Genomic DNA, 13,127 nt, shown 5'->3' on the forward strand with positions numbered 1-13,127 from the left:
AAGCATGTTGCTTGGGCTGTTTTGCACGCAAGTATTCCTGTATTGTAGCATCATTAGCTTGACCCAGGACGGGGCAGTGGTCAGCACTGCTGCCTCATGGCACTGAAGACCCGGGTTCGATCCCGTCTCCGGATCACACTCCATGTGGAGTTTACACATTCTCCCCATGTCTGCATGGGTCTCTCCCCACAACCCAAAGATATGAAGGGTAGGTGGATTGGCCACGCGAAATGGCCCCTTTATTGGAAAAAAAATGATTAGCTTGACCCCTCATTCTTGGGTATGCCTAACGTTGCTTCTGGCATGCCTGCTTACACTCTTCATAGAATTAGGGTTGATCCCCTGACTGGGTGGTAATGGTAGAGTGGGGGATGTGCCAGGCCATGAGATTTTGGCTGAGTCCAATTCTGCTGCTGCTGATGGCCAACCGCACTTCATGGATGCCCAGCCTTGATTGCTGGATCTGTTCAAGTCTATACTATTTAGCATGGTGGTAGTGCCACACAATACAATGTAGGGTATCCCCAGTGTGAAGATGGGATTTCATCTCCACATGGACTTTGCGATGGGCAGATTAATCCATGACAGTTAGATTGGTAGGGATAGGTTCAGGTAGAGTCACAGATGCATCTGTTGCAGGCAAGTTGATGAGGAAAAGGTCAAGCATGCTTTTCCTTCTTGTTGGTTCCCTTGCCACCTGCCGCAGTCCCAGTTCTAGTTATGTCCTTTAAGGTTTGCAGTCGTGCTATAAAGCCACTTTTGGTGACGTACATTGAAGTCCCCCAACCAGAGTCATTCTGTACCCATGCCAGCCTCGGTGCCTCCTCAATTGGTGTTCAACATGGACGGCTACTGGTTTATCCCTGAGGGGGGTGGTACGTGGAGATCAGCTGGAGCTTTCCTTGCTCATGTTTGACCTGATGCCATGAAACCTTGTGAGGACCATATTTGATGATGAGGACCCCCAGGGCTATTTGTATCTCTTCACTTTCCCCCCCCCACCCCACACGATATTGCTGCCACCTCTGCTTGGTCTGTCCTGGCGGTGCCACTTGTACAAGACATACTCAGGAATGGTGATGGTGGTATTTCTATCTGCCAGAATGGGATTTCACCCTGGTCCCCAACGCATTACCCTGGGTGTCTGGAATACTTGTCCCAGTGACTACCACTATGTCACCATCTCGTCAATTACTTTAGAACCCTAAGTACTGGAGCATCTTTGAGTTACAAATATGTCCCTCAGGGATCTTTAGTCAACATCTTGGAAGGAAATCTGCCACGTTGAAATGTGCCAGAAGCTCTTGCAGAAGTGGTGATACATAGAAACTTCAGTTAATTTTCCTTTCCGTAGTTGTTAGTTTGTTTTTTGGATGTTCTGTCTAATGGAACCCAAGTTCAGTTGTTTGTTGATGGACTATTTCAGAATTTTTGTCATCCAGTCAGGAGTGCATTTTTTTTTTTGCCTCTGATTTGTGTTTAAAGGAGAGGCTGCCCCAAAGTTGGAGAAATACAGAGATCACCAATACATAGATCACCAATAAAGATTTGGGATGGATGATTGTGCAAGAGAGATGATTCAGCGTATTTGTCCCATAACCTCTGGGCTTCAGGGCATTTGTAACTGGGAGATACCCCAAAGATACTTTGACTAACTATAATACTGACCCCACCCTCCCAAACTTTTCCACTTACTGTACAAACCTACCTACTTCGTAGCTTTTGACAGTGTGGCTGGACCTTTAAACATACCCGTTTTTATGACTGCTTTTGCTGTAAAACAGAAATGGCTTCTGTGTCTCTGACTCTGTAGCCCTCTACTGAAGTCTTCAGCAGCACACTGTTCGATAAAGTTCTTGCTCAGCCTGGGTTGGAAGATTAGGGGGAAAAAAAATGTAGAAGTAAGAAACTAGGAGCGGGCTGACAAACCAACCCTGATAATCACGGTGTGCAAGTTCAGATAGAGACAATTCAACTTATTTGTTCTCCCAGGAGGATATACCGTTTACCAAAAGCGGATGTGTTAGTATTTACCATTCTGTGTCTTCCAGATAGAAAAGACTTGCATGGGTTCAGGTCAGTGTTGACGAACAGTCACTCAAATAAGAGGTCTTCTGCATTTTACCTTAGTAATTGTAAATCCAAAGTGTGTGGCCTGATGAGTCTTCACCGCTACCAGAAGCTCGGTGTTCATTATTGAGTTTTGAAATTTGTACAAATTATTATTTGTGTTTGGAAGTAGCGATTTGTTGTTAAACCAGTCAATAAGTTGTGGTAATTTTATTAGTTTTTAAAATGTAGTATTGCGACATCAGCATGAAAACCTGAGCTTCCACTCAAATTTTTGATTGTGTTGCAATCTGTTAGTTACCAGTAACTTTTCAAGTCGACAAAGTTTGAAATTCTGGTTACCTACTAAAGGCACAAAATTCTATGGTTTTCGACAAAAAAATTTTTGTTTTACTTTTCTGACTTTATATAGCTATCTACATTATCTGCCAAAAGTAACATGAGGTAAATATGAATGCACCACACACATTAATGGCAGATGCAACCAAGACAGACTCCAGAAATTTCTGAGTAAACCCTCCAGACGTTAGTGACCAGAGTTATAAAATCTCATTAAACTCTTTCTCACTTGTGAGGGATTTCAACAGTTTTGTCGATCCAGCCTCCGAATTCCCTTAACTTATTTTACAGGGCGACGTGGCGCAGTGGGACTGCGGTGCTGAGGACCTGGGTTTGAATCCTGGCCCCGGGTCACTGTCCATGTGGAGTTTGCACATTCTCCCCATGTCTGCGTGGATATCACCCCACAACTCAAAGATGTGCAGGTTAGGTAGATTGGCCATGCTGAATTGCTCCTTTATTGGAAACAAAAAATTGGGTAAAAAAGAAAAAAAACACTTTTACTTCAGTTATCTCAATGACTGTTCACTTCCTGATGGTTCAGTCTCTTCTGAGATTGCATTCCATGAGGTTCACAAAGCTGCACTCGTTCTTCTAATTGCTGGTGTACTTCCAATTATTTTACAGACTGGTAACTTCACTAAGCCAGCACTACCCCTGGATTTCTCCTGGCTGCACTGAGCTATAAATGGCTCCCGGGGCTGCTTCTCAGCCCTAACCCTCCCCAGCATGGAACCAGCCACCGATGCTACCTTCTCAGCTCATCCACACTTCACTGAACTCTAACTGCCCGGGAGTCTTCTGAGGCTTCTCCTGAGCTGCAAACCACACTAGTTCCAAACTGCAACCAAGCCCCTCACAAGCAAACACAAAGATGCATTGAAACCAGAGAACCTCCTTAAGCTCCCCCTATCACCATGGCAACATAGTCTTTGCAGACTCACTGAATGCTTTTAAACTAATTTAGCTCTTAACTCCCAAAACAACTTCTCTCTGGACTGTAGCAGCATAGACATCGCACCCAGTTTTATAGCTAAGTAAGCACACCTGTTTTGTGGCTCCATCTCTATTCTGACTCCCGTTATATAAAACTGGGTAACCTGGACTGCCATGTTCTGGCAACCTCTAAAGCCCAACATTTTGGTTACCTTCACAACAACAATCTTCCCAGAACATTACCTCTAAAATATTAACATGAACCATGAACTACAGATTTGTCACAATGGTACCTTTTAAATATCTTTAAATACTGTAAGGTTGATTTAATTTTCCAGTGTGCTCTTTCAAGTTGCGCGATGTGTGAAGATTCTGCACATTGTTGATGAGCCTTATAGCATTTCCTTAGCAATAGCATTTAACTTGTCAGCTATCATTTAGATCATGCAAAAGTAATTTAAACATTGTAAACTATTTGCACAATCTGTTGTTTGGAAACGGGCCTTGACTCCGGATTCGAGATGCACTCCAGTCACTTGAGCACCGAATCGAGGCTCATATTTCAGTGTAGTATTTCAGCATTGCAGGCATGCCAGGTGAGACTTTGAAGCAAAACCCTGCCATCTTCTCCAGTAAGGGTAAAAGATCCCACGGTACTGTTCAAAAAGGAGTAGGATAATTCTCTCCATTAACATTTATTTCTCAACCAGCTCAATTGCGGGAATAGATAAGGTGGTTAAGAAGGCATATGGGATACTTGCATTTCTTAGTTGAGGCATCGAATATAAGAGCAAAGAAGTAATGTAGCTGTATAAAATGCTGGTTAGGCCACAGCTGGAGGACTGCCATTCTGGTTGCCAAGGACATCATTTCACTAGAGGGAGCAGAGGAGATTCCCCAGGATGTTTCCTGGGCTCAAGCGTTTCAGCTATCAAGAGAGACTTGATCATAGAATCATAGAAATCTACAGTGCAGAAGGAGGCCATTCAGCCCATCGAGTCTGCACTGGTCCTGGGAAAGAGCGCACTACTTAAGCCCACACCTCCACCTAGCCCAGTAACCCCACCTAACCTTTTTGGACACTAAGGGCAATTTAGCATGGCCAATCCATCTAACCTGCACATCTTTGGACTGTGGGAGGAAACCGGAGCACCTGGAGGAAAACCACACAGACAAGGGGAGACTCCGCACTGACAGTGACCCAAGCTGTGAATCGAACATTGGGCCCTGGTGCTGTGAAGCAACAGTGCTAACCACTGCTACCGTGCCACCCAGATAAGCTGGTGTTTTCCTTGGAGCAGAGAAGGCTGAAGGGGAACTTGATTGAGATGTATAAAATTATGGGAGACATTGATAGGATGGATAGGAAGAAACCTTTCCCATTAGCAGAGGGATCATTAACCAGGGGGCATAGATTTAAGGTAAGGAGCAGGAGGTTTAGAGGTGATGCGAGGGGAAACTTTTCTCGCAGAGGGTGGTTAGAATCTGAAACTCACTGCCTGAAAAGGTGGTAGAGGCAACAACCCTCTCGGCATTAGGATGCGCAGTTAAAATGTCATGGCATTACAAGGCCATGGGCCAAATGCTGGAAAATGGGTTTAGAGTAGATGGGTTCTTGATGGCAGGTGTGAACATGATGGGCTGAAGGGCCTCACTCCATGCTGTAAAGATTCTATTATTCTACTTCCATTGGCTGTAAAGCACTTCATGTCCAAAGGCTATGGTAGTGCACGATCATAGAATGCCTACAGTGCAGAAGGAGGCCATTCGGCATATCGATTCTGCACTGATCCGCAGAAAGAGCACCCTATTTAGACCCAATCTCCATCCTATCCTCATAACCCCACCTAGGGGCAATTTAACATGGCCAATCCACCTAACCTGCACATCTTTGGACTGACGGAAGAAACCGGTGCACCCGCAGGAAACCCACACAAGACTTAGGAAGAATGTGCAAACACCACACAGTCACTCGAGGTTGGAATCAAACCCAGATTCCTGGCGCTGAGAGGCAGCAATGCTAACCATTATATAAAAGCAAACTTGTTTTTTTTCCCCTTGCCAAAATAACTTCGTTATTACATGCTTCTGATGCTAATCTAACTTTTGGTATCCAATTCTGTGGTTGTTTATGGTCTTGGGTTATAGAATTAAATCTTTGTGTTCTGCTAAAATACTATGTATTTCATCTTCGTAATTTGCAACATGTGTGTTGCCAGCACATTCTGTACTGTTTCCCCGACTGTAAAACTACAATTAACAAATGCATATTATGTATTTTTCTGTTACAGTGCTCATGGCTCCCGAATCAACCAAGTGACCATATCTGGAGTGTAAGTACTGATTTGTTTTCATCGCAATGTAGTTGTTTGGATTTACATAGTTCTGTGTAATTTAAGCATCCATAATTATAGCAAAATTATTTTCAGGTCGATTTGTTTCTCTCTTCTCCTGAAGGCTAATCAGGAGTTGAACCTTCTGATTATCACTCCCTCCACTAAAAATCCAGAAATAATATTTGTATATTACAAAAACAGGAAATACTGAACAATCTCAGCAGGTCCGACAGCATCTGTGGAGAAAGAAGGGAACTAATGTTTCGCCTCTGGATGACTCTGAAGAATTCCAGCATCCGTAGTAATTTGCTTTTATTTGTACATCAATTGTGTGCAGATAGTGAGCAATAACTGGATTCACTTGTGCCTCCAATAATGAACACAGCTCATAACCCCACAATCCGTTTCAGATTTAAGCGATGCTTGTTTGTTGTTTGGATTGGCTCTAATCTATTCTTCACCAATTGTTTTTTTTGATTATAGCAGAGAATGGTTGCTTACAAGGTGAAAGTTAGAAGCTAAGAAAATTTTCCTATTAGCTATTGTTGAAAATGGCAGAAAACAACAATAAATTTGTGAGGATATGATTAGCCCTCCGATATTCTTGGGGCCTGATCCATATGACTAGGGAAAGAATGAAGGGCGTATTTGGACCGATTCTGTCCCTACCATAGAAGAAACAAAGAATAGCCTGGGTATTGTCACCTATAAGAAGAAAAAATCAAAGTGTTTTGTGCGCTGGCTGCTCGTCAGTTTGACCGTGTTGACAGTTTGGACCTTTTTGTTAGAGTTCTTGGATGAAATTTATAAGAAATGTCTGAGACACGACCAGACTTTGATAAATTTTAGAAAACCGAAGGTTGTCTGTTCCATGGTGGAATACATCATACTTGAGCGTTTGTCCAGTGATCCCCCAATTTGAACTTCATCAATCTTTTATTCAATCGATTGAAGTTGTTGAATTGTGCCAAGGTATCTCGTGTGGTCAGGCCACTGGTCTGGATCAGATGTGAACTGTCTTCAAAAAGATTTCTTGGGAAAGTTATTTATTTCATCCTTTGTGGAACAAATGGGACATTCCGTGGTGAAAAAGGGTAGAAGACTCACTGATCACTAGATTTTGAAATGGCCCAGAAACTGAAGCAAGTGTAGAGGATAAAAGACCAGCAGAATGAGGATCTTTTAGAACCTCTGGATAACAGGCAGTTCACTACCACCGTCTCCAGTGCAGTTCGGAATGGGCAACAAATCCAAGCCTTACTAGGATGCCTGCATCCCAGTAACTGATTTAAAAAAAAAAAAAAAAAGATTGAACTGGATCAGCAATAATAGGCAAATAAATCCTGGGAATGCCCAAGGTACTAGGTGGATCAGCAATAATAGGCAAATAATCCTGGGATTGCCCAAGGTGGATCAGCAATAGTAGGCAAATAATCCTGGGAATGCCCACTGTCCGATAGGTGCTTCAGGTGTGACTCTTGAGGGTGAACTGCTCAAAGTAATTAAAATGATGCATCGCAATTTTGAGGTAGAGGTTGAAAATAATGATAAAGCTGAAAGAATTATACTAGTCACAAAGCTTTTAATCCAATGATTAATGTGTGCATTGTGGCTGTTTAACTGTGCAATGCTAAATAGTGCTTGCACTTTGACCTGTGCAACAGATTAGTTTAAAATGTTAAATAAAAACAAATTTCTGGAAAAGCTCATCAGGTCTGGCAGGATCCCGAAGGTAATTGACCTGGGGGGTTGCTAGTACAAAGGGTCACAGTCTAGGATACGGAGTAGGACATTTAGGACTGAGATAAGGAACAACTTCTTCACTGGGGGTGGTAAATGCGTGGAATTCTCTACCACAAGGCTGTGGAGGCCACGTTACTGCATATATTCAGTGGGCCAGTTTAGCTCAGTGGACTAGACAGCTGGTTTTTAATGCAGATCAAGGCCAGCAGCACGGGTTCAATTCCTGCACTGGCTTACTTGAACAGGTGCCGGAATGTGGTGACTAGGGTTTTTTCACAGTATCTTCATACTTGTGACAATAAAAGATTATTATTAAATATTTAAAAATAAGTAGATTTCTGGACTCTGAAGGCATCAAGTATTATGGAGAGAGCATGGGAATATGGCATTAACCATGGTCCTATTGAGTGGTGGGGGAGCCTCAAGTGTTATGGGCGAGGTGTTTTCTGAGCCCCAAAATGTATCTTGGAGTTCAACCAACCTCTTCCTTTAATGGATTTGTTGCTTTTCTTAGCACACGGCTTTTTCCCGAGGTGCTTTTTCCCTAGGTGTGGGATTACAATTATGGACACGTGGGTTTTTAAACACAAAACACTGTTTATTCCATGAACTCAACTTAACATCTTAAATAACCATTGGATCTCTTAACACCCCTTACTTCAAAGATAACTCAGAAAATATTGCAACAGTAAATAATTCCTTAAAATGTTCCTTCAAACTTCCAAGAGACTTAACACCGTTAAACAAAATCTCATCAGGTTAAAGGCTTCACTATTACAAGTTTAAATCGCCCAAATGATCCAGAGATGGTCTTTTATGGCAGAGATCCAGCTCACTGCAAGACACAGACGCAGACCCAGCTCTTTTCCTCCAAACTGCAAAATGGCTGACCTGACCTCCGCTCCACCCACACTCTGGCATCACTGTTTTCTTGAACATTGCTTAAACATCCATGTCTTAAGGTACTCTCTCATGACACCTCCCCACAAGAAAAAAAATAAACCATCAACTTCAAGATGGTTTCATTTTTCACTTTTGCACCATCCACGAAGAAATGTACACAGTAAATATACCTTTTCGTTTTAAAAAAAAAAACAACACATGCAAACCGGTATAATAATATAGTCCATTTTTCTTTGTTCTTCTTCCTCCAACCAAAATCCTTCTCGATTGACTGTCTCTTTGAACAAAGTCTCTGCACGATCCATCCATTCCTCTACTCCTCGGCATTTCTCTTTAGAATCCAATACTTTAGTTCAATCTGACCGCAGAGTCCCTTGCAATTCTCCAATACAGGAGCATTGGTGATCACCGCTTTCAGGCAGTCAAATGCCTGTTGAAAGTCCGCTGCCCATGGAAACTTTTTATGTTTCTTCAGCAATTCCATCAGTGGAGTAATCACGCCACAACTTTTGCACAAAGGTTCGATCAAATTCATTCATGTTAAGAAATCGCGTTATTTCCCTTCGTCTTGAGGGTATCGGAAACTCCGCAAGGAAAGTGATTCGGACTTCTCCAAATTCACTTTTGGCTAGGTTCATCACCAAACCCGCACCTGAAGTCGATCGAAGAACTCCATATGATGTTTTAAATGTTCTTTCCATGTCTGGAAGTTGGAAATAAAAGCAGATTGTCCCACTTTCTCCATGTAATCCTTCAATGGTGGGACAGGATAAGAGTCTGTTCTTGTAACTGCATTCATTTTTCTATAGTCCACACACAACCGTTGGGTACCATCTGGTTTAGCTACCATCACTATGGGTGAGCTCCATTGGCTGCAACCCACTTCAATTATGCCATTCTTCAGCATACACTCAATCTCTCTGTTAACCTGTGCCAATTTTAAAGTGTTAAGTCTATATGGATGTTGTTTGATAGGAACAGCATTTCCCACATCTACATCATGTATAGCCATTTTAGTACTTCCCAATTTATCTCTACAAACTTGCCCATGTGATATCAATAACTTTCAGGTCAGTTTGTTTTTCCTCTGGAAGGTAACTTAATAATTCATCCCAATTTTTAAGAACATCCTAATTTTCCAATTTAATTTGAGGGATGTCAAATTCACAGTCATCTGGATTTGGTTCGTCACTTCGAGTTAGAATCATTAAAACGTCCTTTTTCTCTCCTTCCCTTTCAAAGTACCTTTTAAGCATATTCACATGACACACTCGGTGAGTCTTCCTTCTATCTGGTGTTTTTACCACATAATTCACCTCACTTAATTTCCTTTCAATCTGATATGGTCCACAAAACCTAGCTTTTAAAGGCTCCCCTACCACTGGTAACAACACTAAAACCTTATCCCCACTGGCAAAACTACGAACTTTGTATTTCTTGTCTGCTACCCGTTTCATCACATTTTGTGCAACTTTCAAATGTTGTCTAGCCAATTCATCTGCTCTATTTAATCTTTCCCTAAAATTTGACACTTAATCCAATAGTGTAATTTCCGATTTCTCACCCACCAATTTTTCCTTAATCAATTTAAGTGTCCTCTTACCTCATGACCAAAAATTAGTTCAAAAGGACGAAATTTGGTAGACTCATTAGGTGCATCCCTAATTGCAAACAATACGAATGGGATTCCTTTATACCAATCCTCTGGATAATCTTGACAATATGCCCTCAACATTGTCTTTAATGTCTGATGCCACCTTTCTAACGCTCCCTGCGATTCTGGATGGTACGCAGTTGATTTAAATTGTTTTATTCCTAAGCTATCCATAACTTCTTTGAATAACTTTGAAGTAATATTTGTTCCTTGATCTGATTGAATTTCTGTGGGTAGTCCATATCTATTAAAGAATTTAAGTAACTCCTCCACAATCTTTTTAGCTGTAATATTATGTACTGGAATGGCCTCTGGAAACCGAGTAGATACATCCATTATAGTCAAAAGATATTGATTCCCACTTTTTGTTTTAGGAAGCGGTCCTACACAATCGATTAGGACACTTGTAAAAGGTTTCTCAAATGCTGGAATGGGTATTAAGGGCGCTGGTTTTATCACTGCTTGAGGTTTCCCTATCACTTGACATGTGTGACATGATTGACAAAATGTAACTACATCTTTATGTAGTCCAGGCCAATAAAAATGTTTCTGGATTTTAGCTTGAGTTTTCCTTATTCCCAAATGACCTCCCACTGGTACCTCATGTGCAACTCGCAACACCTCCTTTCTATACCCTACCGGCAATACTACTTGATGAACTTCTGCCCACTTTTCATACGCCTGCATATGTACAGGTCTCCATTTTCTCATCAAGACATCATTTTTAGGGCAATAACGCTCTGGTATACACTCAGATTCCTCTTCCGTATATGCTTTCTGATATATCCGTTTTATCTCTACATCTTTCTGTTGTAACTCCGCCAATTTTCCTGAACTAAAAATATCTGCCTCATCCTCCATCTGTTCTTGTTCTTTTTCAACCATCGTTTCTGATAATTGCACTTCAACTTCATCTTCACACCTTGAGTTCTCCTCTTGTTTTAACCTGTGACTTTGCGACCTTGTTACTGCACAATCCGGAAAAATCCCAGGATATTCATCCTTCAACACTTCAGTTGACTGATTTTACACTGGCTTATCAACCACAGTACGCATCACTCCCATCTGCAATCCAGCTATATCATTACCCAAGATAAACTATCTTGTCCAGTAATACAGTTTATAACTCCTACTACCACTTCACCACTCTTCACTGGATTTTCCAACCTTACCTTGTATAATGGAACGCTACTCCTCTCACCCTGAATTCCACATATCACCACCTTTTCTGGCAACATTCTTCCCAAACTACATAATTCCTCATCTCTTTCCATTAAAGATTGACTAGCCCCTGTACCTCTTAAAATTGTGACTTCTTTACCTGCTCCTCCTGATACACATGAGTAAACTTTACCCACACAAGTAAATTCTTTAAAGAGGTCTGGCTTCTTATCAATCACCTCTTGATCAGGCTGTACAATCATTTGCACCTCCTTCGCTTCCCTTGGGCTTTCCTTTACCACTCTAACAAACCCCACTGTCTTATCCTGTTTTACCACATCAGCCTTCTCAGTGCTTTCCTTCAACCACCAACACTGTGACTTTACATGGCCTAGTTTATTACAGTGAAAATATCTGAAACTTTTCATTCCTTTTCCACCCTCCTGGATTTCTTTTTTAACCTGCGGTGCACTCTCTTTATTGTCTCCCATCAGATCAGCTTTACCACTTGAGTATTTCTCATGTCCACAGTTTCTATCCCTCACCGGCTGAAACTGATGTTGGAAACCAATCTTTGATTTATGAACTAATTCATAATCATCTGCCATTTCTGCTGCTAATCTCGCAGTTTTAACCCTCTGCTCTTCCACATGAGTTCTCACTACATCAGGAATTGACATTTTAAACTCCTCAAAGTATAATTTCTCTGAGAGCTTCATAGGTTTGGTCTATTTTCAAAGCCCTTATCCAAATTACACTGTTTGAGCCTTTCAAACTCCATGTATGTTTGACCAAATTCTCTCCTTAAATTTCTAAACCTTTGTCTGTAAGCTTCAGGCACTAGCTCATATGCACTTAAGATGGATTTCTTCACCTCCTCATACGTTCCAGATACCTCTTCCGGTCGTGATGCAAACACTTCACTAGCTCTACCTACCAGCTTTGTTTGAATCAGTAACACCCACATGTCCTGTGGCCATTTCATTTGTTTAGCTACCTTCTCAAATGAAATGAAAAAGGCTTCCACTTCCTTCTCGTCAAACCTTGGCAATGCTTGGACATATTTAAATAGATTCCCACCAAGCCTTCGACTATGACGCTCTTTCTCACTATCCTCATCACTGTCATCCAACTGTACGTTTCCCTTTACGTCTGCCAATTTTAACTGAGTGTCATGTTTCATGGCCATTTTCTGAAGTTCATACTCCCTCTCTATCTTTTTTCCTGATCTGTATCTCCCTTTTTCTTTTTGTTCTGCTAGGGCTATTCTTTTCTCCTTTCTTCTCTCTCTTTCTCTTTTTCCTCTCTCTTTCTCTTTCTTTTTCCTCTCTTTTTCTTTTTCCTCTCTCTCTCTTTCTCTTTTCCTCACTCTCGTATTCCAGCCGCTTTAATTCTTTCTCATGTTCCATTTGTTTAATTTGCAACTGAATTTTTGCCATTTCCAATGAGTCAAACTCTATCTCAGGCAACTTTAAATGGTTAACCACCGCCATAATTACCTCATCTTTTCGCATTTTGTCAGGTAATGTTAACTGCAATGTTCTTGCCAAATCTAACAGTCTGCTTTTCGTTTCTGTCCGTAAAGTACTACGTGTGACAATCTCCACCCCCACCCCCCCCAAAAACATCTGAGCCTCTGAAAGAGCCATTGTTCACAACACTCACCCCACTTAAACTAAAATACCGCACTGGAAAAGCAACAATCCTTCACTGTCTTTAAGTTCACAAAAGCCAATCCAATAGATAGACTTTGATCCCGGACGAGCCCCCAGTTGTTATGGGCGAGGCGTTTTCAGAACCCCAAAATGTATCTTGGAGTTCAACCAACCTCCCTTTAATGGATTTGTTGCTTTTCTTAGCACACGGCTTTTTCCCTAGGTGTGGGATTACAATTATGGACACGTGGGTTTTTAAACACAAAACACTGTTTATTCCATGAACTCAACTTAACTTTTCAAATAAACATTGGATCTCTTAACACCCCT

The 13,127-nt window shown here is 41.5% G+C and overlaps 1 protein-coding gene across 7 annotated transcripts in view; it reads left to right on the plus strand.

Annotated features, from left to right (window-relative positions):
• fam13b (family with sequence similarity 13 member B) overlaps positions 1-13,127 on the plus strand; it is a 190,423-nt gene that overhangs the window by 61,579 nt on the left and 115,717 nt on the right. For all 7 annotated transcript variants that reach the window (XM_072512300.1, XM_072512303.1, XM_072512307.1 and 4 more), the window contains one exon: positions 5,637-5,678. In XM_072512300.1, coding sequence (XP_072368401.1) covers positions 5,637-5,678 — 42 coding nt within the window. The remainder of the gene's footprint in view (positions 1-5,636; positions 5,679-13,127) is intronic.

This window comes from Scyliorhinus torazame, chromosome 7 (genome assembly GCF_047496885.1).
Source record: "Scyliorhinus torazame isolate Kashiwa2021f chromosome 7, sScyTor2.1, whole genome shotgun sequence".
Lineage (NCBI taxonomy): Eukaryota > Metazoa > Chordata > Chondrichthyes > Carcharhiniformes > Scyliorhinidae > Scyliorhinus > Scyliorhinus torazame.